At 36.4% G+C, this 26760-nt stretch overlaps 1 protein-coding gene across 4 annotated transcripts in view; it reads left to right on the top strand.

The window, feature by feature from the left end:
- The window catches only part of TLL1 (tolloid like 1), a 141110-nt gene extending 121011 nt beyond the window's left edge, over nucleotides 1-20099 (top strand). For all 4 annotated transcript variants that reach the window (XM_042808323.1, XM_042808322.1, XM_042808321.1 and 1 more), the window contains 5 exons: nucleotides 4667-4792; nucleotides 6212-6339; nucleotides 10665-10878; nucleotides 16043-16293; nucleotides 18080-20099. In XM_042808323.1, coding sequence (XP_042664257.1) covers nucleotides 4667-4792; nucleotides 6212-6339; nucleotides 10665-10878; nucleotides 16043-16293; nucleotides 18080-18214 — 854 coding nt within the window. In that variant the 3' untranslated portion in view covers nucleotides 18215-20099. The remainder of the gene's footprint in view (nucleotides 1-4666; nucleotides 4793-6211; nucleotides 6340-10664; nucleotides 10879-16042; nucleotides 16294-18079) is intronic.
- The last annotated feature ends 6661 nt before the right edge of the window (nucleotides 20100-26760 follow it).

Here is a 26760-nt window from a genome sequence, read left to right as displayed (position 1 = left end):
AAAAAGTTAAGTTTTAAATTACTCCACTGATCACCAGAATGAGTTCATTACCCAGTGATAAATCTGAGCTAATGTGTTTTTTTCAGTGAACAGAAATGCACTGTGTGTCCTGAATATAGAATATACCTAATCCCTTTCAAAGAAAGAAAGCTTGATGCAAAATGAGTCCATAAGTGTATAAATGTACTGAATGCTTCCTAATGCATTTCTGCCATAATCTCTTCTCGCATTTCATACGAGTTCAGATACTTTGTATTTTGTTTTTATTCTTTCTCAATTCTCTTGCAGTTATAATTTCTAGCAGATACCAATCTTCTATGCTATCTGGCTTTCCCCTTTTGACAATATTACCTGATCAAAACAGAAACTTTGCATTGCTTAAAACAAATCAAACTTCTGAACCTAAAGTATCTAAAAAGAGGTCATCCCTGAATAATTCATTAGACACAACTCTCTGCTGTCAGGAAACACTATAACTTTCTTACCCCTGAATACCTTAATATGGGCAAAATATATTACTGTTGGTTTGTCAGTGAAGAACTGACTTGAGACTGCAAGTATTTTGACTTTCGGGAGTTGATAGCTGATCACTGTTCAGCTGATGAAGTGGGTTTTTTTGCCTATTAATATACTTCTCTTCAGAACACAGTACTTTTAGAATGGTATCTGTGGAGAAATACCTAGTGCTAGTGTCTAAGATACTTGCCGGAAGGCATTTAACAGTTTTATTAATTAAATCACAATAGGAGTAAGTGTAAGCATTTAGTTATAAAGACATACATCATGAAAAAAAAATCAGTAATGAGTAAAACACTGCATCTTGTAGTCTATTCACCAGTAAAGGCCATATGCAATGCTCAATAAGAGAGACAGGTGGATAAATCAGATTAGGTTGGATATTATGAACTGTAATGTGTTCCTCGAGCACAGCCAAAGAACTTTTTTTTTTTTTTTTCTTGCAACTCTTTTGGTGGTGAATTCTGTAGCCACAGCTACAGTTGAGAAAGCATGGCCCAGCTCCAGCTCAGACGACAGAAAGCAGTTTTTGGGTGGTTGGGACCCACTGTGATAAACTGTGAAAGCAAACAGTGACATAGGGCAACAGATGACCTGCGTTAGGAAGGTATTTATGTTGATATAAGACAACATGTAATTACATTTTTGGCTGTAAAATGGTGTTAACAGCCAGACAGGTGCTACTGGAAAGTGAGAAAAACTTTTTTTCAACATTCTGTAAAATTTACATTTGATGGGACAGTTCTGAAGAAAGCTCAGTTGGGAGCTGTTGCAGGGATCTAGCTAATCTCCAGAGACATCCTTGTATATTTATAATCAAGTTTCTTAGATAAGGAGAAGAAACTAGGGAGTCATCTTATATTATTTTTTAAAAAAAATTTTTTTGAATTGGATATTAGGCTAATAAACTAAATAAATTAGGCTTCCAGTACTTAGGTTTTTATTCTTTCTCCCTCTTTCTTTCTTCTGTCCTCCTCTCTCTCTTCTGCTCTTGTTACAAGACAGTGACCTGTTGCAGTCTGCTGGTCCCATAAGACTAGAGGAGTGTAAAGTAACTCCATGAATTTACTCTGGGGAGGGAAAAAAGATAATAATATATATAGATTTTTTTTTTTTTTCTGTGATGTTTCTGAGAAGATAGCCTAATGATTGCTTTAAATCAGTCTTTGTATACTGGTATGATTAATACCCAGGGTTAATATGTCACTAAACTTATTCCATTTATCCTAATTTTTATAGTTACTTCAGTGTTTTAAATAAACTTGATTCTTTGCATGATCATTCAAAACATACGTGGTGTTTGATGTAATATAGAAATTAGATTTGTTGGGACATTTTTTTCTTGGGTGATGATTTGTTGAGTAGCTAGCTAGAAAGTTTCTAGTCTTGAGAAGATTTGTTTTGGAGCACAGACTCATCTATGGTGCCATCCTGGTGCATTTTTTTCCACAGACAAGCAAGCTGCCTGCAAAGAGAAAATTTTTATTTTTGAATCTTGCAAGGACTTGATACAGGTCCCTTCAGGCCGTGTACGTATTATTCACAGACTGGTGGCCTCTGAGGGTCTCAGAGGTACGACCGTTTGTCCTCTGAATGATTTAATCTAACATTTTGTTGAGAATGGATCTTTCCCTGTTCTGAGTACTGAAATAAGAAAGAAAGTATCCATTCAAAATTGGCAGACTCGTTTCCATCTGTCAGCATAACAAATGGCTTTGTTTTTATATGGCAAAACATTTGTTCCTACAACTAATACAGACTAATTGTTTTTTCATGAATTTTGAAACTGGGCAATCAATTTGACAGAAAGTCTGTTCTGAATTATGAAGTGTGAGGAAGGCTTGTTCAACAGTTGCATTCTTGATTAACCATGTACAAGTAATTACCGTAGTTCAAATGTGTTCCACAGCTTCTCCTTTCTACCTCTGTCCATTGTTTTATCTCTGAGGAGGTCCAGCATGGGACTGTTTGCTTATGCACTTGTCTCGTAAGAGATTATTTTACAGAATATAAGCTTATTTAGTCCTAAAATGTTTTTCAGTATTTTCATACAGTTTGGTGAAAGATGAAAATAAACAGGGCTTTTATTTAGAATATATGTACCTACTCTGTACTTGAAAGCCTAACTTGAATGCATTTTGAGCTTGCCTTCCATTTATCTTGTCATTTTGGTAGAAAACTACAAACTAATGCTTAGGAGGGGAAATATTGAAGGTTTTTCTTCCTATTATATGTAATTTCTCATTTGCTTTTTACTCTTCTTCGCTTGCAACATGGAATTAATTTATGATAGTGCTTGTTTCTGCAAAGATGAGAGATTATAACTTTTTTTTGAAGCTAAATATATTTACTACCTCTGTTTGGGACTTGCATTGCAAGATGCATACACAGTGTATTGTGGAGCTTTTATGCTCTCATCATCAAAATGACAACTAGTATAAGCCTTTGGATGTGTGATGCTGGGAGCTACCATGTTCTCAACTGTTTCTTAATCTTCAAATCTGTTGACATCTGCAGAAAGCTTCCAAAAAGTTTCAGTGCAAACAGATTTGAGATTTAGAGGACAAAATGCAGTGGATACTTGGGTTTGACTTGCAGAATTTACCCATAAATGTACATTATCATCATGTATTATAAGTAGAAGCTGATTTTTATGGAAAGACCTGCAAGTCAGTGTCTCAAGTGTTGCGTACATTTTGGCAGATAAAGCTGATGTGTATGCAATTATAATGCATACTTCCTGTGTTGTGTTACTGAATATGAACATCAGTAAAGGCAGGGAAGAAATGCATGAGTAAGACAACGAAAAGAGTCTTAAATTATCCATAGTGGCTTGTAATCTATAGAAACTCTTACTATGACTTCTAAAGTCTGAAACATCGCATGTTACCATGTTTGGAGATAACACTCGCTGCTGCTTTCCAAGGTACATGAGGCTGAAGGGGGTGAATGCTCTGCATTCCAGCCCTGCAAAAACTGGACCTCTGGGATGACCACAATTTATTTTCCCGTTTTCCTCCTCTCTTTTGCATGTTGAAATGACACATTTTGTACAATACGGGTTTTCAATATCTGTGTGTGGTTTTAAAATATTCATTTACTTATTTATTTATATAAGCATATATTTTTATATATCAGGATTTATATATATGTGTCTGTACATATATATATAGGTATATAGATGTGCATACATATATACATGTATGTGTGGATGTATGTATCTGTCAGGAGCAATCTGCCTCTCTTAAACGGACCAGCCTCACCTAAAATGACAACAGCTGAATAACATGAAAGGGTGGCAGCTGAGGCCTCTTGCTAGAATGACAGCCCGTTAATCTACTTTGGCTTTTGTCCATGCAATGAATTTGTAGCTGTTTAATGCAGGTCATATTTCCTCCCCTACTCTCTGCTTTGCTTCTAACACACTAAAAGTTATTTTGAAGGATTATCTGTTGATAAAGAGAACTGCATGTTATACTGTAGATCTCCTTGAAATAACTAACATCAATTTCTTTTTTGTTTTTCAATGAAATGGTTTTGGTTTTGTGATGATCTGTAATGTCCAGATTCATTAAAAGTAAAGCACACTGTCACTCTGCTGGGAAAAAAAAATACTGAAAAGTTTACATGAAATCCTTCTTTTATTATGTGTTTAACATGCAGAGCTTCAAACCTTGTTTGGCCTACATGTTCCTTTCACCATACCACCATTAAATTGTGGAATTTGCATAAAATTTAGAATACTTTATATGTTGTCCATAAATTACACTCATGTTGTTTACAGAAATAAAGCTTTGGATGATATATTTGTGAAATTTTTACCAGCTAGACCACTTGAAAGAGTAAACGCTGGTAACTGTCTTATCTCCTTTGATTTAGCTCGTTTGTTTTACTAGTGTTCCTCTCCCCTAGGAACTAACCCTCATTTCTTAGAAAGATGAGACAGACTATTTGTGCCATGGTGCAAGGTTGCAGGCTGAGCAATGTGTGGCTAGAACTAAGGAACCACGAAACCGCCATACTGAGAAGAGTGACTGTGCCTTAGCTTATCCTTTTCTGGACTCAAACACTGTGCTAAACCTTTTTCTTTTTGGTAACGAGGACTACTGCTAGCTGTGATGCTCACCCAGCCTTGCTGTGTATTTCTTAGACAAGGATGAGTGTTCAAAGGACAACGGTGGCTGCCAGCATGAGTGCATCAACACGGTAGGAAGCTATGTTTGCCAGTGCCGAAATGGATTTGTGTTACATGAAAACAAGCATGACTGCAAGGAGGGTAAGTAGTAAGATATTTGAACTGTTGATTATACAGCTGTCTTGCAGAAAGCTCTCTGCAGCTTTCCTTCCAGTGAAAAGAAAGGAAAGAAAAAGATCCTGGTAATGGGGGCTTAGGCTTTTGGGCTTAAACACTCCCTCACCCCCCACTTGTCCATCTTCTCCATCCCCAGCATTTGTGTGTGGCTGAGTTTGAGGTCCACAGGAATTCAGTTTGGAAATTTGGGGTCACTGGCAGGGAGCGCTACTTTTAATAGTTCTGTGAAGTGTAGAACTTTTAAAGCTGTGATAGAATATTTATCTAATGCTGTATTAAACACAGGGATAGAGTTTTCTGGAGAGAAGCCTGCTAAAGTTGACATTTGCTCATATTAGTAACGGTTAGTTTCCCTGCAGTCACGCTGAAACTGCATTTGCCCTTTCTGGGCTTATTTTAAGGGACATACTCGACAGTCTAAATTCCAGTCAAGTCCTTATGTATCTTTTTTTCCTATTTGCTGTCTCAAGGTGTGGCTACTTCCGAGAAAACAGTAGGCTTTAGGGATTAAGTAGAAATTAGGCTATGTGCAAATGAACTTCAAGCATGCAATGCCACGTAAGCTACTGTAATGTCTCAAACCTGTATTCTAACATGGATTTAATTTGCAAGTAAGGATGTGCCCTTTGTGAATCACTTGCATTTTCACTGGTGTTGGAATGATACTTACCTGCTCTAAAAGTTTCTTGTTCAAAAATTCTCTAATATTTATAAAGCAATTTGAGATTGTTAAAAAACTAAAGACAAAAATGAAGCCACTTTCTTGCCTTCTTTAAGTTTTAGCTCTTTGTATTTTATTCTCAGAGATTCACTTCTTGTGGTTCAGTTACAATGTGAATGACAAAGCGGTGCTTGGTGTATATACTCGCAGTTTCGTCTTAGATGTTCTCTAGTTGTATATATGTCCCTAAAAACTGTGGTTTTAAAATCAAAATGATTGCTCTGTAGCTGCAGTATGAAAATTAGTGAAAAGAGAGAAAAATAAATTGTTCAAGAAATATAATTTGGAGTTGGAGCAGCAAGATTTCTCATGGATTTTTATACTTACTTGTATGTAGAATGGAGGAAATGGCAAAATATTCAATTACATTTTAATACTTATCTTATGTATATTCCTTCATAATATTTTTTCCCCCAAAACCCCATCAATTGCAAACAACAGTGTATGTCTCACAACAACTGGTAATCAAGCATGCTGGGTTAATTTCCATAAAGTATGTGCCAAAAGGGAGGAACACAATCGTGCACACTGAAGAGCGAGCTTAGCTGTCTTTCTAAAGTTCCTTTCCATTCAGAGGGTCCCCCTGACAAAAAAAGAGTATTTTTCTGGCTACCTCTGAATGCAGACCCCCAGACTAACTGATGCTATCGCTGTTGGCACAGCTGAGTGCGAACAGAAGATCCACAGTCCCAACGGCATCATCACGAGTCCCAACTGGCCCGACAAGTATCCCAGCAGAAAGGAGTGCACGTGGGAAATCACTGCCACCCCTGGGCAGAGGGTCAAATTGGTGAGTTTCTGTCTGCCCTTCCTTTTTTTCTTTTCTTCCACAAAACCTACTTCTCGAATGACTACTCAATGATACGAAACTGTTACTAAACTTTACTATCAGTTTGCAACCCAGAGGTAAACTGTTCTAAAAACCTGCTGACTCCTGTCTGTTCCTGGCCAACTGGGGCTACTCAGTATCATAGAATTGTAAATTTAAGTTTGTGGTGATTGTAAATCCTATGGATGACAAAGGTCAGGAGGAATAATTTCCTTGGGTCAGACTTTGCTATTTAATTGTTGCAATTCATAAAATTTGCACAAAGCTTTGACAAATATGGCAGAGGACACTTATGCAAACTCCAATATATAGAATAAGCAAAATTAGAAGTTATGAGCAGTCCCCTCCACAGACTTTTTGCATGTCTGTTCTGTACTTTTTGAGGAGGAAATGAAGATGAAAAACCCAAGAATCTGGACTTCTCATTTAAAAGTGGCTCCAAATTTTGACATAAGTAGAAGAGCAGCCTAAGTAGACTTAAATGACTTTTGTGTCCAGCTGGCTGAGGACGGTGCTGGTGGCTGAAGACAGGCTAGCAGAGCTTATGGAGCTCTGCAGATCTACTGAGGTGTTATGTAGCCACTGTACAAAGCCAAAGGCACAGACCTGCCCAGGGGGCTGTTCTGCCTTGATCTCAGCCCCAGTGTTCCTTCGGTCAGAGTACTCTGGGGACAGCCACAACAGAAGCTGACCTTACCTATTTCAAAATCTGATAAACTGATTTAACAAATGTTTTGGAGCAACTAAACTTAAGGACAGATGTCTCTGCTTCAGAGAGGTAGAAGCAATAGCCAAAACTGATGCAGAGATGAAAGGGATATTGTCATCTCGTAACTGCTGACCTTAGCCAAAACCATAACCCCTGTTACTGGTGCTGATGTGGGATCACGTCTTGATCCCTGATCACCAGAAGTAAAATGATTAAACTGTTCTGGGGGTGGTGGAAAATGAGTGGTGTGCATGCTCTGTGCATTCAAAGGGTGAAAAACAGGGTTTGGATTCAGGCAGCCTTCTTATTGCCATTTCTAAGCAAGCGTTCTTCATCCTGGCAGAGTAAACCGGAGCCAGCCAGGCATGGGCAAACATGTAAAAACTTTTTCAGTACTTCTAACCTCAGCAGGCAAAATTCCAGCATTCAGATTTCTTCAGTGAAATATCCCATGGTCTGTTTTAAAAGAAAAGCTTTTTAAATTGGCTTTTGCTGATGAAATTGAAAAAATCAGACAGTTTTACTAGATAGAATTTTTAAAAATCCCTCCATGATTTAGAGTCTGAAATCCACTTTTCTGTGCAAGCCAGTAGAGTCAATCTACTAAATCCTGTGTGTATAATATCTTTGAAGTCTGTCTAGTACCGCAAGATGCCATATCAATAATATTAATACTATACTTCCACTATGGATAAATATTTTTTCTTGGACTTTTACACCGCATTTAAGTTTACTCCTCACAGTTAACTTAGTGAAGTTGAATAAGGATAGGATTGATTTCTTCATGGTAACAAACTACATGAAAGGTGAGGCTATGCTTCACTTTTTGAGAGGTGTGTGTACACAGAAACTAATATTCCGTTGTGATTGCGCTCGTTCTGATAATCACTGAAAAGTCTGTTCCTGAAAAGGCTAAAGTTAAGCATTTGGTGTATTTAAGAAGCCTATGGAAAAATGGATATGCACTTCAGAAATTTTAACTGAAATATACAGATAAAGATGGCTTTGAAAAATGTATGTAGCAGAGAGAGGGATCTTCATAAGCTAATCAGCTGGATGTTTATAAGCGATAGACTTAAGTGTTCCATTCAGGCAGCTGTCTATAAGTGCCACCAGCGTATCTACTCGGTTGAGTGCTATAGATAGAAAGGGCTAGATGTTCAGAAGCAATATGTAATGTTTCTGAATGCCATTCCCACTAATGAGACAATCAAAATGGGGCCTGTAGTCATGGTGGTGGGGTAGATATTCAAAAGTATTTGTCCCAGGAAGATGGGGTGTGATTTAATTACACTACCAAATTTATTAATTCATCTGTGAATTCTGTTGGCAGCGATGATTCAGTTATGTTCAACTTTAAGGAAAGTTTTATATCAGTTCTCTTCTTTCAAGGCTGCTCAGTCCACTGCTGGGAACTGCCATATTTTAAAAAAATTAAGATTGTCTCTGGGTGTTTTGAAATATCAGGCATTTTGAGCTTTTAAAAGACTTAATATTAAGATCTGCTTTAAAACACAAATTCTCTTTGTGTTACCTTTGATTCTCTTTGTAATTGTTAGAACCAATTTCTAAGCGTGTAAGAGATTTAGGACATTTTTTTGTTCCTTGTGGGACCTGATATAGGATGTACTGTCCCCCTGCAGGCTTAGAAATCCCAGTGATAAGTCAAATATTGAAAATAATAGGTGTGTCTTACTGTTCATGGTGAGAAGCACTTCCTAAAGAGTGATTTTTTTATTTTTTTTTTTTTTTTTGTACTGATGAGAAGTGAACAAAACTGATACAATTTTCCTCTAAAAGAAAATTAAGTTCTGCAGGCTGCTTTTGGATCTATTGCTCCCGTTGATTCCAAGTTGGCTTGACGCAATTCTATATTTAACTAACTCCCTTACAGTTAGTCTCTCCGCTTTCTGGGGTTTTTTTTAATCAGTCAGATTTTATTTGGGTATAAATGACAACACGTACTTGGCATCATAAAAGTAGGATGGCTGACTACAATTTAAGAGCAGCAGGAGGGACTGCTTTACAGCTGTTTTCACTGCCTCTGCAATTTCAATCCCTTAATATAAAACCCCAAACTTTCCTGTGAAATGAACCTACATCCACTGCATTGTGTGACTCCTCACTTTTCACGAAACAAAATGTTATTCTGAATATTCTGTATTTTTTGGGCAAAAGTCGTCATGTTAGCTCTTTTTATTTTCTTTAGGTCATCTGTTAATATAAATTACAATCACGTTTCACATTGACTCAATCCTACAAGGGATTTTGCAGGTCAGATTTGCTTTGGTGTACCAGACAATACAAAATTATGATATTTTCCCAGTATTTGACAGTTAATTTATCTTAATTTTTATTACTGCTTTTTAAACCTCTAGTTGTTTTTGTTGGTTTGGTTTGGTTTTGTTTTTGTTTTTTTTTTTTTCATAAATAGCTATATGACTACTTATGGGGGCACTTATACTGAGTGATTTTCTGCTCTTTTGTTGAACAAAACAAATTTCACCTTATAATGGTAGGTTATTTCTGAAAATTCACAAAGATGTATACATATATTGCCTTCTCAGTGTTTACAGACAGGAAATTACTAACCCTTAGGTTTTCCTATTGAAATTTAGCCCTGGTGGAAAGGTCTGTTGAAGTTTAGCCCTGGTTGATAAGCTGGCTAGGTTCTGCTCCAAAGGACTTGCAATTTACAATTTTTATAGATCTGAATTTGTCCTTACGAGCTGCCACAAGTGCTGAGAGATACTGTGAATCCCCAGGAGCTCAGAAATTAAGAAAAATGTTTTGAAGTGTTAAAGATCACAGATTTGAAATGAAGGAGAAATTTTGTGAGCCCCAATTTGTCTTGAAACTATGGCAGCAATTTGAATTTTCTTGGAAGGTCTGAGGACAGCAAAAGAGTCTGCTGAAGTTTTTTTAATAAACAACATAATTTTATTATTTTTCAAAATGATTTCACTAGCAAAAATGTGATCTCAGCATGAAGAGTGCAGCCTTAAATATTGTTAGTGTTGTAATAATAAAAAGTAGACCTGTAGATAATGGGTTAGAAGATATAACTTTCCATTCATGTGGAAAGGTCATTATCAGAGGTTTTAGTTGTGGTGTGAGGTAAGTTTACAAAAAAAAAGAGAGGGTTGCATTATGTTTTGCAGCTGTTTCAATCAATCCTCAGCTATCAGAGGAACCAATAATTTCCAACTTTTTGCTGTTTTGAATGTTTTCTGAAATTTGGTAAAATCCTACAAACATTGCAAGTTCAACAGAAGTGTCACTGTATTCTAGACTTAATGTTCTCTTGTTTTTTGGCTATAAAGATTCTATAAAGATTCTAATCCCTTTCTAGATGAAGTATGATACCCTCTTAAAGTTCACTGTCTTAATTGTTATTCCACTTTATCAAACTCAGTGTGTTATTCAAAGCTACAGACTTGTAGAGGCAATAATGTTAAATCTGTCATCTTAACTACATCTACTTTGTATTCTGAAACATAGTAGTAATACATATGTACCATATAAGTACAGTAAGCACAGTACTACGTTGAGTCATATTGCTATTTTTTTCCCCCAGACCTTCAATGAATTTGAGATAGAACAACATCAAGAATGTGCTTATGACCACTTGGAAGTGTTTGATGGTGAAAGTGAAAAATCACCAATTCTGGGACGCTTATGTGGCAATAAGATACCAGATCCTCTTATTGCTACTGGAAACAAAATGTTTCTCCGCTTTATTTCCGATGCATCAGTTCAAAGAAAAGGCTTCCAAGCAACTCACTCTACAGGTCAGAAAATCAGGATGTGCTTTACTAATAACTTCCCCTTTGTTCTTTAGTGAAAGATTTTCAAGCATTTCTTTTATAGGGTTGAGATGAGTTAACAGATAAGACAATGTTGCAATCTAATGAACCTTTAGAACAGTAGGAAAAATCAGAGATTACAGAAAGTATTCTCTAATATTTCAGGTGTTTCTTTCTCCTTCTCTCTCTGTCTCTCATAGGTAAGTGATAAAAGATTTTGAAACAAAATCCAGTAAAAAGAAGATACTGGCATAGACAATCGAAGAGATACTCCTTAAGATTTATGCCATTATCTTTTACAAGATTCATTAGCTTTTCATTGTATTTGTAATGGAAATACTTCACTGGTGCATGCACCTCCATTGTTTGCCTGTTCTAACTTAAACAAAAGTCTGGATTACTTTTGTACTATTACTTTCCCGTAGAGCTAAAAAGGAAAAACACACCAAAGAGTAAGAAAAAATAATACCGAAGTCATTCTTAGGACCTTAAGAACATAATGTCTTTCAGATTTACCATTTAATTTTGTTCTTTGGCAGAAATCACCGAAACTGAAATGGCAGAAATCACTGAATTTGAAAATAGTGTTTTGCAATTGCATTAGTAGATTTTTGGGACATTTTCACAGAGTGTACATTATTTCCCCGACGTTGCTTGGCTTACAGTGGCCCCTAGTGCCGAATCTCTGAACTTCCAGTCCCTGCTGTGAGATGAGGGTTTTTTTTGTTTGTTTTGTTGTTGTTTGTTTGTTTGTTTTGGGATTGTGTTGTTTTGTTTTCTTCAGCCATAATGTCTGTCTTTACTTTCAAAAGTTCATTCTTAATAATTCAGTATTTGACATTAAATATTAAAGCATAAAATATTTATAAGTATCTGTTCTAGTAGATAAGGTTTACTGACAGGTAGCAGTTATTAATAGAAGATAGTAATCAAGGTGATTAGTCACTGTTAATGTCATTTGATATTACCCAGAGTATTCGTCAAGTGTAGTGCTGAGCTAACAAACCCTCATATATTAATGTTGAAATTTTATCTTTTTTTCCTTTGTCTTTATTAAGAATAATTCCAAAACTTTATTAATTTAATTTCCCTTTCAGAGAAAGACAATAGGCAACAGTACATCAGCTATTCACTCTTCATGTTCTGGGCCTGGAAAGTGAAAAGTTTAGCTACCTGTAATTCAATTTGTTTTTCTTGTGGAAAATCTTCTTTTGCAGGCATGCCATTGTTTACCTGCCCTACTGCAGTAACCCCTTCCCTTAGATGGAAAATTAGATAGAAATGATAATAATTACTAAGTTTTAAATTACCTTGGGGTAAATAGTTAAAGGTCAGAACTCTTGTTAGAAACAGGTATTGCAAAGCTAGTCTCATTTATTCTTCTTAATTTAAATTTCCAGAATTGGAGCAGTCACTATGTAAAAGAAGTTCAAATGTATACTCCCTAACCTCTAAAGATTGCTAGTTATGTCATTACTTGCTGGAATTTCCCTCATATCTGCTGAGTTTTATGTACCTTAACTGTAAAAACTTTCTTAACATGCCTAACAGTGCTTTTCTGAGAAAGTCTGAAGAATAAAATCTGCCCAGCTTTTAAGCATGTTGTAACAATCTATAAAGTCTGTCTCCTTAAGAGAGGGTATTTATTTCCGTCAACTGATGTTGCACAAAATTCTTGGGAAGTTGAACAGTGCATCACCAGCGTGTGCTTTGATGTAGCGTCTGAATGAGACAACTCAGATCTTGCAACCTTTTCCTGCAGGCTTGAGCCAGACACAGATGCTCCGTGGGAATTTTGCCTCTGTGCCTTGGACGTGAATGTGAATGAATAAGTATCTAACAAGTGTATAGACAGTGGATTGTATTTTCTTATTTTATTTTTTCTAGAAAATAATAATTGATGGTATGCCATGGAAGTAGGGAAGGTTGTGCTCAGTCCTGCATAGATGTGCAGTCAGACGGGGAGAGCTGAGGAAGCTGCTCCCTTCACGTCCAACCTGTTGGCAGAACTTGCTCTTTAGAATATAATACTGTGTAATGTAACAGCAGTGAGAGTAACTGGACGCTATGCCCAAAGGTGTCTGTGCTGCTGTGTTCCTGGCGTCTTCATGATTTAATGGCCTCTTATTCTAGTAGATCCTGATAATGATATTGACTTCCCTTCTGTGACACTTTCTGGCTTGAAATACTATCCAAATTCCAAATTTCTATTGAATATTTCAGAAAGCAGGATAAAACTGCAGCAGCAGAGGCAGTAAAGTTTCAAAAAATAGATTGGATATAAAGGCTTCCCTGGGTGGAACAAAACTTATAAAATGCCGGTTTTAAAGTGTGACACAGTTTTAGAAAGAGATTCTGTTATATTTTCCCCTCTCAGAAAAGGTATAACCCATCCAGAAGGAATTTATAAAAATGGTCCTGACAGAACATTAAACATCATTGCTCAAGGAGTGATTTGGTTGCCCTAACACAGTCATCTAGTTCCCTTTTGGATGGTCTCATTTATGGTGCCTGGCCGCCGGCCGCTGCTGCAGGTCTGCTATAGCTCTTGTTTCTATCGCTCGGCCCTGGGAGGACCTCCTGACAACCTTGGGCATCTCAGATGTCATTCAGTTTTGGATTCTGTGTCGCCTCCAAAACGACGGTAATAATTCAGTATGACAATGCTGAATCCGGTTTATGATCTAGTTTCACTAGTTCAGATAGTGTGGGCTTCAGCTTTTCCCATCTGTCCAGCTTGTTAAACAGTCAAGAGACTACTGCTTGATTGGCTCTGATGTTTGTAAGAAGTCTAAAAGCCCTTAGGAAGGTCAGGAAACAAGAGAGGGTTTTTGTTCCTTAGCTGATCTAGAAAAAAGTCTTTCACCTAAAGCTGCCGGATCAACCACATTTTACAGGTCAGACGTATTTCTTTACAGTCAGGTGTGTACGCTGTAGCTACAGCCAGATGTGGCCATGCCCGTGCACTGGAGAGCGCCAGCTGCTCCACGCGCCCGGATGCAGCCTCTCATGGTGCAGGCTGGATCTCGGCCTTGGAAACTGCGATTTAGTCCTTCAGAAACTGAAAATTTGACTCGTAATTTCTAAAATCAATACTTTATCCTAAAATAGAAGGCCATAATCCATGGGAGAAGGGCAGGGGAAAGGGCATTGACATTTTCTGCGGTTGTTGTTAGCATGGCTACAACATTCCCTTAAGCTGCTGTCCGCTGTAACAAGCAGAGGGGAAAAAGTGCAGACAGTTCATTAAACATTTTCTCCTTAGCAGCTGTTCTGTGTCTGAAGCAGGGAGATGTTCTTAATGTTGGCAACAGTCCAGTCAAAAAAAAAAAGGGGGGGGGAGGAAGGAAGTAAATGAAATCAAAATTAGTTAAAAAAAAGTGTGTGTGTGTGGGAAATCAGTATATTAGAATACCAATGGGAAATAACTGAACTATTGCATTTGACAAATTTTCTTCATTGTGTGCTCCTATCTGTTCTTTAAAAGCAAAAAAAGTCAAATTTCAGATTGAACAACAGATCATGCATAATGGATTAAGCTACCTACAGAATTTATATTTCCTGTTTTGATTCATTCATTTCCTTATTAAGAAAAAACACACACTCTTTTAAAAAAATAAGGATTTTCTCAATTTTGTCATTAATTCCCAGCTGAAATGTGATTCTTTACAATATAACCTTGCAATTGGTCATGTTTAGTGTGTGTGGAGTCCATGACACTGAGGTCAAATTTGAATTGTCTCTTCACCAAAGCTTAGAAATGTTTGAATCTTGCTATTTGTTACAGGTTATTATAAAATTATCAATTTATAATATCTACATTTGATCAAAATGCAGATAGAATTATCTGTTCATTTATTTATAAAAGTTGAATCTGAATTTAGGAATCTCGGGTTTTGGTTCAAGCTCATTTGCATTTGGTGTTTTCATGGGTGCTCTGAGGGGATGGTTTGTTGTTGATGAGAAACCAAAACTGCATTACGCTTTCAGTGGAATCTTTGTACCTGTAAAGTAAAAAGGTTCCACCCATTTATTGGAAACATAATAAACAAAGCATTTTTTCTTTTAAGTACAATTTTCCATCTGTTGTTTGTTGCACTGTAGCAGTATTTCTAATTGGCAAATGCATGCCGCCTACATATTTAAGTTACTGTAGAAGCTGAATTCACTAGCTATTTAGGATAGAATACTAGTTTTAATTATAGCTACTGAAAATATTTAGAAAGGGTAAGGTACTGGCTACTGTATTTCTTTTTTGTTGTTCAGTGTATTTTCAGCAATTTCCGTTCTCCAGCAAAATGGCTAAAGAACAGCTTATTGACTATACAGTAAAGTTAAATCATATTTAAATTATGAGCTTTTTAGGCAGTTATAAACAACCTCTAAAGACTCACATACATTTTGCTAGTTCGTACAAATAAAGATCTATACTGAAGCAATAGCTTTGACATAAGACACGGATCTCCGGCTCAAGAATTGACTCAAGAGCAAGCTTTTCAGCTACAAGACTTTCTCTGATAGATCAGGGCTGGGACAAGGCTGCTACTTTTGCAGAGAAAGACCTGTACGTGTCCACGAACGACACAACAAACAAGCTAGCAAGCCCAGCAGTGGTTTTTAGTATTGAGCTGGCTCTCCAAAAACTGCACGATGACTAAAGCTGACACTCCTGTGAAACACAGGACGCCTGCACTTGATCACTGAGTACACGGGTGCTAGAGCTGATCTTCCCTTGCCACGTGCAAGCAGTGTTGTTAACCTGTGTGGGAACGTTCTCGCTGCTGAGATGTGGGTACCCCACTTCTAGCGCTTGCCTCACTGGCCACAGGCACCTCTCAAGTTGCCTGCACAAAGAATGTCCATATGAACCACATGCCTTATAACTTTGGTGTTCACTGGCTTTTTGTCTTCCGCTTGCAACTTACAAAATATGCTCAAGTAGTTAGAATTTATATAGGAAAAACTCAGAACGATGGATTTGTATTCCTACTAGGTAGTACTTCACTCTACACCTTGTTTGATTGACTGCTCGTGGCATGAAGATGCACTCAGCCTTAATAAGACTGGGCATCCATGAAAAGAAAATGCTAATTTGCACTGAATAAGCTTCTTCATCCTTTTGTGCTTTTTTTTTCCCCCCTCAATTTAGAGTGTGGTGGTCGGCTGAAAGCTGAAACCAAGCCCAAAGATCTGTACTCGCATGCTCAGTTTGGTGATAACAACTATCCGGTTCAGGCGGACTGCGACTGGCTCCTGGTGGCAGAGCGCAGCTATCGAGTCGAGTTAATGTTTCAGACTTTTGAGGTTGAAGAAGAGGCAGACTGTGGTTATGATTACGTGGAGCTCTTTGATGGTCATGATAAGACAGCTGTGAGACTGGGTCGATTTTGTGGATCTGGGGTAAGTAACCAGGTACTAAACGCTTTCTTTTTATTTCCACGAGAAAAAGAATAAGAAAGGCAGGTCAGAGGAAGGAAAGGGTCAAGAAGGGATCAGGTTTAGTTACTACACCTTATAATGAAGATACTAGATTATCTGCTTCATATTTTTTTTTTCTTTAATATAAATTTGCAGGCTTGTAGTACAAGCATTTCCCTGAAATATTTTCAACAATAAATAGTCTTATCCAGTTTTTGACCAAAGCATTGTAATGTTATGTTAAGGTTTAGGTAACTGACAATGGTGTGATCATCAGCACCCCCCAAAAAATTGGCAGTTCTTTCCCCTGAAGAGAGAGAAATGCACGAGTGTTGAAAAATATCACATTACACTTCATCCAGTTTGAATGAAGAAGTCATATTTTATGGGGGGAGGGTCACTTGGGAAGCATTTATAATATGCTCATCTACTACTTAAATCTGATTTTAGGAAAAATAATAAAAGGCTTCTAAACTGTGTGATTAATATGGACTTTAAGAAAGCCCTGTCATGCCATATACATCTCTGACATGTCTTACCTGTGAGGCATGGAGGAAATTGGCCAGGTGACATCCTGAAAAGAATGCATCCCATTTCTCCTTTTAGACTTGCATTTTTCTGTTGACTGCCTGCCTTGTGAAATCTGGTGCAATGATCCCACAAGTCCTCATTAATTCTTTGTTTGTGTGCAAATGCAAGCACACTTTTAAACATACACTCTTTGCCTAGATATAAGGTTTGAAAGTCTCTACATGAGATGATAGGAGCTCTTAATTAACCACGTGTCACTTTTTGATTCAGCCACAGTGCTGGATCAAACATTGCAGTCATTCAGATGAATTACCCGTAAAATGGCTTAAATCCTTTTGAGCATTTTTGAACACTCAAAGATGCAGGAAAGGTGCTATCACTGAACTGTAGGTAATATATTCTAAGGGAAATACTACAACTGAGCCCAACACACAAAACAATACTTTTCTATGTAAGTTGCTCTGTTTTACAAGTAGGAGGGCAACCAACTGGAGAATGGCTCAAATTTGGGCTGAATTATTTTTTGGGGGGAGTGACAGGGGTGGTGGTGTGGTTGAGTTTTCTTGTTGTTTTGTTTTGATTCTGGTAAGATGTGGATGACTGGTTTCAGAGGACACGTAGGAAAGACAGAATTGAATAGAAAAGCTGCTGAAAGCAAAATGATCCAAACTGAAGTGGGAAAAAGGCACTATTAGTATATCCTATCACCAGAATTATAGAAGACATCTGGAAAAAACAAAAGGATGAGGAGCTTTGGTTAGTTTGTCTCATAAGAAAAGATTGCAGAGATACTCCATTACAAATTGGAGAAGTTAAATCTGATTCAGAAAGCATGATGACACCTTTATTTAGATTGTGAAAAAAGTTGCTTTTCAGGCCCAGTGCTCGAGACTGAAAAAGTGTACATTAATACACAAGCAAAAATTTATAATAGATAATTTCAAAACTTCTGCCAGCAGATAAAAATTCAAACATCATTATCTAAGCTGATCTCTAGCTTTTAGGAGTTTACGTTGCTGTTTCTTCAGTATGCCTCAGAAATTCCTAGCCTGTAATCGTGAGCTGAATGAGATAGTCTTCAGTCTGATGATGTCAGATAGCACTGTGAGAGACCCAGTGGAATGACATGACAAGGCATAACAGGAAAAGAGAAATATCCATAAGAAAAAAAAAATGAGAATGAAGGGGATAAATACAGAGTAGACATATAATTTATTTGTTTATTCATTTATTTTAGCCACCAGAAGAAATTTATTCAGCAGGGGAAGCTCTTTTACTTCACTTTCACACTGATGATACAATCAACAAGAAAGGATTTCATATACGATACAGAAGTATAAAATATCCAGATAGCGTGCACACCAAAAAATAACACAAGAACCTCTATGCCAGAAAACGAGAGTGAGAAAGAATGAACGCACAGTGGAAAGGAAGGAAGAAGTGTCTTCTTTTTTTAAAAAACTGAAGTTATTAGCACAAATGTTTTATATGAGTTCAGCTGAAATGACGACTTATAAGACAAGAGACTGCAATGAAATAAAAAAAAACAAAAAAACAAAAAAACCACCTATCCCAGTGGAATAGTCAAGATGATGATGTGCAGACTCCATACTTGACTGTCTCTGCAAAGCTTGTGAAAAGACTTTGCATGCAGGGAGAATATAAAAGCTTTTGTTCATGGTTTGACATTTGTCATAGATGCGTGCTGATTCAATCAGTTGCATTCAGGGGAAGTGACCCTGCAGGCCATTCTTCCTTCTGACAATTGTATGGTGTCCAGGAGGAAAAAAAGCTACTTCAGGTCACACACTCAATATCTAGTTGCTTTGAGTTTATATCCTGCATACAGTGTGTACAAGGACTTGAAAGAAGATGTAAAATGGGAAGATCTTCCTGCATTGTTCTGTATTTTTTAAAAACTCATCTGTCACATCAGGTTATCGGTGTTTTGAAACTGGAAAATCCTACTTCTGAAACATAACTGATCTTTAGAGTATTTTGTTTTATTGATGACTGAGAAGTCTGAACTGTTACTTCAGTCATCACTATTTGACCAATCACTAGTTGACTGAATTTGAACAGCATAAGCATCTGAAAATGTTTGGTTTACTGGTTAAGTAAGCTATCTCTGATGATGTGCTCTTATTTTGCACTGAACGTAGAAAGAGGCTGAGATGAAAACCTGTCCCGAAACAAAATCTGTATCCATGAGAAACAGAAATAGTCAAGGATCATTTGAAACTCCTCCTACTGAGTTTGTTTTCATCAGTACATTTAGAACCACTACTAAGCTTTATTTCTTCGGACCTCTTTGTGAATGAGTTAATTGTCTGGTCTAGCTACTCAGAAATGAAACTGCAGTAGTATCCAAAAGGAAGGTTTCCCAAAGAAGTTTTTTTCTGGAAGTAAGGGTATCTGTGATGGTGAAAAAAGCAAAGCAGAACAATACAACAGACCCAGGATTTGTTTGTTATTAAGAGTGAATTCCTATGGTGCTATTCCATGAACATTAAAAACAAAAACAAACCAAGAACTTTTAGACTTTTGAGCCAACAGCTTGCAGATCATGAATGTCTCACCACGCCTGGCTGCATCTGGAGAAGGAAGGCTTTACTGCTCCAAGGGAGAGAGGGTTGCGATGGCAGCGCTAGTCCTGTGGAACAACTACTACTATTGCCTTAGAATCCTCGCACATGGTCAGACAGATCTTCCTGTAGATACACCTCTAATTTGATAAATAATTCGATGACTGAAATATCTTAGCATATGCTAACAAAAAGGATCTTCAAGCAAAAGCCCCATCTGCAGGGCAAGATCATCTGCTGTAAATACAGTGACCTGCTTTTGATGTAGAGATATGTTACATTTAGAACTGAGATATTCTATGTGCTTTAGGCCATACATGGCTTTAGTCATAATGTATATGCATTATGTAAGTATTGTATGAATGAGTGCTCCAGGGGAGTGAGAGGTATTGTATGGGTGAAAACTGAATTGTTTCTTTATGTGCCAAGTTCTACCAGGACCCTGTTTGACTGTAGCAACTTTTCTTTAAAGGCTTCATAGACAGATAACAATGACTTTTAGTTGGCAAGAATCAAGTTTAAATGAAGTATTATGTTTCACTTACAAGAAATATTATTTTGATATCCTTTGATGTAAGTTGCTACTCAGATTAGCTTAGTTTCTGTTACCTTACTATGAACATACATTGGCACTAATAAATCTGATCTTTTTTTATAAAAATAAAAACCAAATGTCTGTATAGGTGTCTTTGGTTGTTTTAACAGCACTACTGCTGCTCATATATTATTACCATTTTCCATTCCAGACAGCTTATGTGTGTGAAGTTAAAAAACTGAATAATTTATGTATTTTTGTAATGCTGCTCCGCTCTTGTTTTGTTTGGTTCAGTTTTCAGAGTGTTTGCACAAGAAGTTAACTGCGAATATTTTCTCCAAGGTCTTTTACTACAAAATTCAGGCAGAAATATTACTATAGTTAAAACAAGTACTCTTAACCTTGATACATGATTTATCAGCCATGTGGAATTCCAGTGCTCGAAATTCTGAGATGAAAAGCAAGCATCAGCAGAAGCAGTGTCCCTGATGCAGGTGGTCAAAAGGAGTTAGGAAAGTCTGAAACTGGGAGCAAGAGCAAGTTTCCACATTACGGAAACTCCCTTCCATTTGCTAAACAAAATATTTTAAGTCTTCCTTTTCTCTAAATATGGCTTTTTTTATTCTGCTCAGAATTGCTTTAACAACCACAGGGTTGAGCCAAGATTGCAATTTTTTTGGAAGGTTTGTTGTTGTTGTTGTTGATTTATACAGGCCCCCTGTATAAATCCTACTGTCCTACAGGAGTAGTTGGGGAAGAAGGTTAGACTGGGCAAGCCGAGGGCAAGAACACCATATAGTGTGTTTCCAAGACCCTGTGGTAGGTGATTCTTTGCGGTCACATTCAAGTATTGCTTTTGAGCACAGTATATCTGGGATTATTTCATATGGAATATGTAGAAGTCAGAAGAGAGTTGCTATAACTTGGAATACAAAGTTTAATTTTATTTCTCTAATTGCTCATTCCTTTTTAGATCCTACACACTTAATAGTGGTAAAATTAGAAAGGTGTTCTTAATAGTTTTCTTGATGATAAATGGACCATATGGATCATATCTTCACATTGGCCATGATCCTAGTCAATGCCTCATGGTGCTATCAGATGCTATCAAAAAGGTAGTTATTTCCAAGTCCTAGGAGATCTTTCATGATGTAATGAAAATCGCATATTTAGTGAACTCCTCATTTAATTGACGTATGCTTTATAAATAGCATAACAATAAGAAAACAATGAAAAAAAACCCCAAACATTTATGCTGATGAAGTTGCAAAAAGTAGTGTGGGTTATCCCCCAAAAAATCCTTGAAATGTCGGAATGTGTTCAGAACATACTGAGTAGTCAACAAAACAAGACACAAAATCCAATGGACTAGAGATCCAGCTTCGAGACCTGGTTACAATGCATTTACTGGCAACACTCCCAACAGGGTGAAAATTATACTGATTTTGCTTCCTACTTGACACAACCTTTCTTGACTGTGGGTAAGCTTCTGGATTCAAATTAATTTTCCTGTAACATGATGTAAAGTTTTCTTCTCAGCTATGTAAAGAGCTTCTGACATGTGCTGAGTATTATTCTTTAATGTTGTTAGATTCAGCATAAAGCGTTCAGTTGATGGAATATGCTGGATCTGTGTGTATGGATCTTGAAGAATTTAATTCTGTAGCAGACCAAATTCTGTGATCAATATCATGATCAGATAAGACGGAAGATATGTTTGTGAAAGATTTTCCTTCCATCCTTAAAAGAAAAAAGAAAAAAGAAAAAAAAAAAAAAAAAGAGAAAGGAAAAAATAAAAATAAAAATCAGTGGTGAAAGTTAGTTAAAATGGCTGCATTACATGCGAAGGTCTAGCTGAAGTGAATAAAGCAAGGTAGGTGTACACACAGCAGGTATTACGTTCATTGCTGGCCCTTTGTTATAATCTGCAACATATTTGAGTAATCTTACCTTGTTCTGAGACTCGTGAAACAGCAAGTTGACCTAAGCATGGGTGAGAGCCAGATCAGATCCTTAACATAGTATTACAGCATTACTTTTTCATTTAAAGCAGATTGCTTTTGAAACACTGTAAAAAATTAGATTAATTGGGTGGAAGCCTTATCCACCTGGGGAATCAGTTTTGCAATTTTGCTGTGTTGCCAGGGGTGCAAGTGGCACACCTAATTTTTTACAACAGAGGAAATTGTTGTTGACCTCACAGACTGTGTGCTGAGCTTACTCTAGCTGTGTGCTGCACCACCATAGAGAATGGTCACTGCTGAGGCACACTGGAACTTTTTTTTTTAATAATCAAATGGTTGTGTTCTGCCAAAATTTACAGATCTCAGAGTTTAGGGACCTGGTATGGGTATGTAATTTCAGAAAAGTATTCGATCTTAAAATAGACCTGACCAGTAACCAGTGGGGAATTTTCCTTTGACTTCAGGTCTTAAATTGGGTACAAATGAGTAATAGGAGGGGATGGGTTTTATGTGGTCATGCAGATTGGCTCAACCTTATCTAAAGACTTGCTCTTATTTTGATTTTATCATTGATTATTATGATTCAATTATTAATTGATCAGTCAAAGAAATAGGAACAAGAACAAACAAAATGTCTGGAAAAGGAAAATATAAAGGCACCACAGATACAACTACATTACATTAAAAAAAAAAAAAAACAAAACAGATTTGGTCTCCAAAGTCAACACTGTTGCTGTTATATTAATTTTTCAATGCATCCTTGATACTCTTTAAAAATGCTTTATGCTGTATTGCTTTCACTTACCTGAAGGAAGAGTTAGATGATTAATTACATTGGTTAGTGAATTTTTCAAGCAGAGAACTGCAGACAATCTAAGGAATGACTTGCTTTTGATTCCTAATGATGCATATCCTGAGTAACTACCTGTTTGTGAGAGGGAGGAACACTGGGCTATACCTCTTACGGGTTGGGTTTTTTGCCCTCTACCACTCAAAATTTGCTGCTCTAGGCTGAATACTTGGGGCAGTATTTTATGTTATTCCTCGTGATCAGATTCAACTAATAAATATAATAGGTGGCTGCTTAAAACCATTCCATGGAATCAGGGTGAATGAAGTCCGATTAAAACAAAAAGAACGTAGGAAGATGCATTTTGCAAGTTATTCTTTGTTATAAAATGTTCTCATTTCTCTTGGTTTCTCATTGTGAGTTCACAAAGGAAGCAAGCGGAAGCATTTGCAAAAATATTTAGGGTACAGTGGTATTGGATGAACAGTGAAAGGAAACATTAGCAAGGCTTGGGTCTTTCTGTTTTGATCTCACCTCTGCAGTTGTTTTCTCTCATGTTTTTATCTGTAACCATTCAAATCCTATCATAATCCAAGATTGTGATATGACATAAATATAGAAAGTAAGATTCTTTTGAAATTTTTTTTCAATGACCTTCAGTTGTAGTTATTCTTCCTCTGTTGTTGAGACTCCTGGAAAGGATCATTGACCCTCTGCATATATGTTAGATATTGGTCACCATGTGATAGCAACTTCTGAAATACAAATAATACTGATAATCATTAGGAATGTAAAATCTTTTAGAGCATGCTTGATGACCTTTCTCTCCCTCCATGGTAATGCTAGATTTGGTGCTTTCTAGGCGTGTGTTAGGTAAGTGGCCACACAATGAAGTGCAGTGAAGGGAAGTTACGATGGAAAAGGGAGAAGGAAGGGACATTTTAGCTCTCACACAGTGTGATTCCCACAGAGGAGAGTGAAATTGTTTAGAGCATGTTACAAGAATATATGTAGGAGTAAAAGAATGAATTTGTACAATACAATATTTAAACTGAGTGTCAGGAGACCTTTTCAATGTTAGAAATGGAATAGTTTCACAGGGATGATAGTGCCATCTCTCAAATATCAGGATCTATATTGCTTAGAAAGTTGCCTAATGGAGCAAAATCAATACCCAAAGGTGCCTTTCAATTACGAAACTCTGTGCTCAAATCTATGCAAAACATTTGCTATCTGATCAATGAATTTAATAGTAATAACAGTACACTTTTGTAATTAAAAGAACTGAAGCTAGTGAAGACAAAAGCACTTCTGTTACAATAGATAGCAAACAACAATGACCTACATCTACAACCTGGCTATCTCTAGTCAAATTCTAAAGTAGAATCTTAATATATGGCTGGTGCCAACAGTTGTTTTAGATACCTTTACTAAGCTAATGTTCTGAAGAGCTGCATGGCCAAAAGCTGATTTCTTTGATAAATCTTGGGATGTAAATACGGTTGCCTTTTTTATATTGTTTCTATCTCTTTGGATGATTGTGATACAAACAATTTTCATCCATAAAATGATTAGCCTTGGCTATGCTATATAGGAATACCATACAGAGGTGACAATATTACCTATTGACATATTTAGTTCTCATTGTTACTACATAATTATTTACTACATAGTTCTCATGGTTATGATGTCAGCAAAGGCAGTGATATAGTGAAGATACTGAATAAAACTCTGGAATATTTCTAGGTAATCATGGTAGTAAGTCAATTTTTGGCCTTTCAATGTGAATCTTCTTTGAAATTGATGCATTATTGACCTAGTATTTTTTAAAATGTGTGTTGTAGAAAAGACAAATAAATCCTGAATTTTCTTGGTCAGTTTGACTTGTAGGAGCATAAAAATATTTTAGTGTTAATTTGAGTTTACAACTGTTTAAATAATGGGCTATTCAGTTATATCATTGAAAGGATTTTTTCTTTTTTTTTTTTTTTTTTTTTTTTTTTTTAAATGCTATAAAGGAGGATCTTAACATTTGGGAAATTTAGTGAGTGCTAAATGAACTTAGTGTGTGGTAACCTACCATAATGCCTATTAATGATGAGGGAGGGAAGGAGGGAGGCAGGCAGGGAGGGGCAACTCTCAAAGATGTTTACAGAAAATCTGTCTCATAAATTCTCTATTGAAGAGGGTATGTCTGTATTTTGTTTATGTATTATAGGCAAAATGAAAGTTTTGCTGAGAATATTTCACAATACTTTTATTCTTCTCTACATTTGCCTGTGAGAAATGTAGTTCAACACAATGAAAACTTTGAGTTGAATGATACAAATTGTTACATAAGGTATCAAATACTATTATCTAGTCACAATTAAAAATGTCTATTAAGAATATGCTGTTCTCCAATGCAACACAAAATTTTCCACAGCAGATTGATCTTAAAAGATATTTTAAAATTGATGCCTTTCTCTTTTAACAATTTTATTTGTGTTTTTACTGTGCCATTAAATTTACATTTTGCTAATTTTGCTTTCTATAGGAACTTGCACTTAGATATTGCAAACTTTTCTGAACAACCAATATTTCACATTTGAGGATGGTTTGAGTGCTAACTTTAATTTAGTAAAACAGATGGCAAAGACTTCATGGCACACATGATATCAGCCATTAAACAAAATAGTTTCAAGCTGAAAGCCTTTATTAAGATCTAATGCTGTTCAGAAGTGAAAGAAACTTTCCATACTTGTTTTTAGGGTTATTTTTAATTAAAATGAGGAATGTATATGAGAATTGCAAATATAACTGAAGGAATGTTAGATTCTAGGGGACGGGAAGTAATGTTAAATGTTAATCTCTAAGACAGTTTTCAGGTAAGATAGTTTTTTGTAATATTGCCTAGAAGAAAGTTTCAGGCAACCTAGTGAAAATATTTATTCCAATGAGAAGAGCATTATGAATAAAAGACTGATTGACTTAAATTTTGCTTTATTTTAGGAGAAGCATTATTGTGCTATAAATAATTTTGGAAAGTCAAACTCAGTATCCTCTCATTCCTAGTTCTTCCAAACCAGTAGCAAGGAAGACTTGGAATCACATAGTTACTGACAAAAGTAAACACATTATTAGCAAAATGAATGTCATGGTAAGTGCAGAATGCTAAATAGATACTTGCAAATATAATTGGAATATACATCAGGGAAGATACAGGGACTTCCTACTTTTTGTTTGTAGATTTTGCACAAAATGGCAATTTAGTGACAACTGGCAATCCCTGCAGTTGCTGCTTTTTACCCATGGAACTTGGACTGGTTGGTATAGTTGGTGGCTATCACTGAAAACAATAAGGAAAATATTTAGAAAATTAAGTTGGATTAAATTTGTTTACTTTCTACTGAGGACTACTGAACCAAAGTCAACTGGTAACAAGGAGATTTGTCAGAAGTAAGATTACATACGTGAAATTGTCTCTCTCTTCTTGAGCACAGTGTATATTCCATCTCTTTTGGAAAGCCGCATATTCACTGTTTTTATCTAAAAATCTGAAAACAAATGACTTTGCAAGAGAAAGTTGGACAAAACCAATTTTTGAATCTCTGACCTTCTACTCTGAAACCGACTTGGAATCATCATGGTGTGTCTTCATAAGGAACTCCTAAGTCTGAAAATGTCTATATAAGATTTCAGACTATAGAGTAGAACTACTGAGGGAGAACATTAACATGGAAGGTTGTGATTAAATATGGTAGTGTTATTGCTTCTGCAGGCAAGAAGAAACCTTTATTTTTTATTTTTACTTTTGGTCATGATCTTCATGGCTATAAGATTGCGGAAGATATCCCAAATGTGTCCTTTAAAATCCCTTCTTCTGGATGAAGTTGCTGAATGAAGAACAGCTGTTTGCATCCTAAATGAGATGGATTGTTTCAAGTGAAAAAAAAGTCTCTGGAAATAGTGCTGAAATGAAAAATGTATGCTATTGCCAACATCCTCAGTGCTTGATGTCTCTCCAAAAAGCAGGGCTACAGTTGCCTGTTATGACACTTCATT

The sequence above is a fragment of the Tyto alba genome, unplaced genomic scaffold (genome assembly GCF_018691265.1).
Source record: "Tyto alba isolate M040663 unplaced genomic scaffold, T.alba_DEE_v4.0 Super-Scaffold_6, whole genome shotgun sequence".
NCBI lineage: Eukaryota > Metazoa > Chordata > Aves > Strigiformes > Tytonidae > Tyto > Tyto alba.
This window is presented reverse-complemented; position numbering and strand designations above follow the sequence as displayed.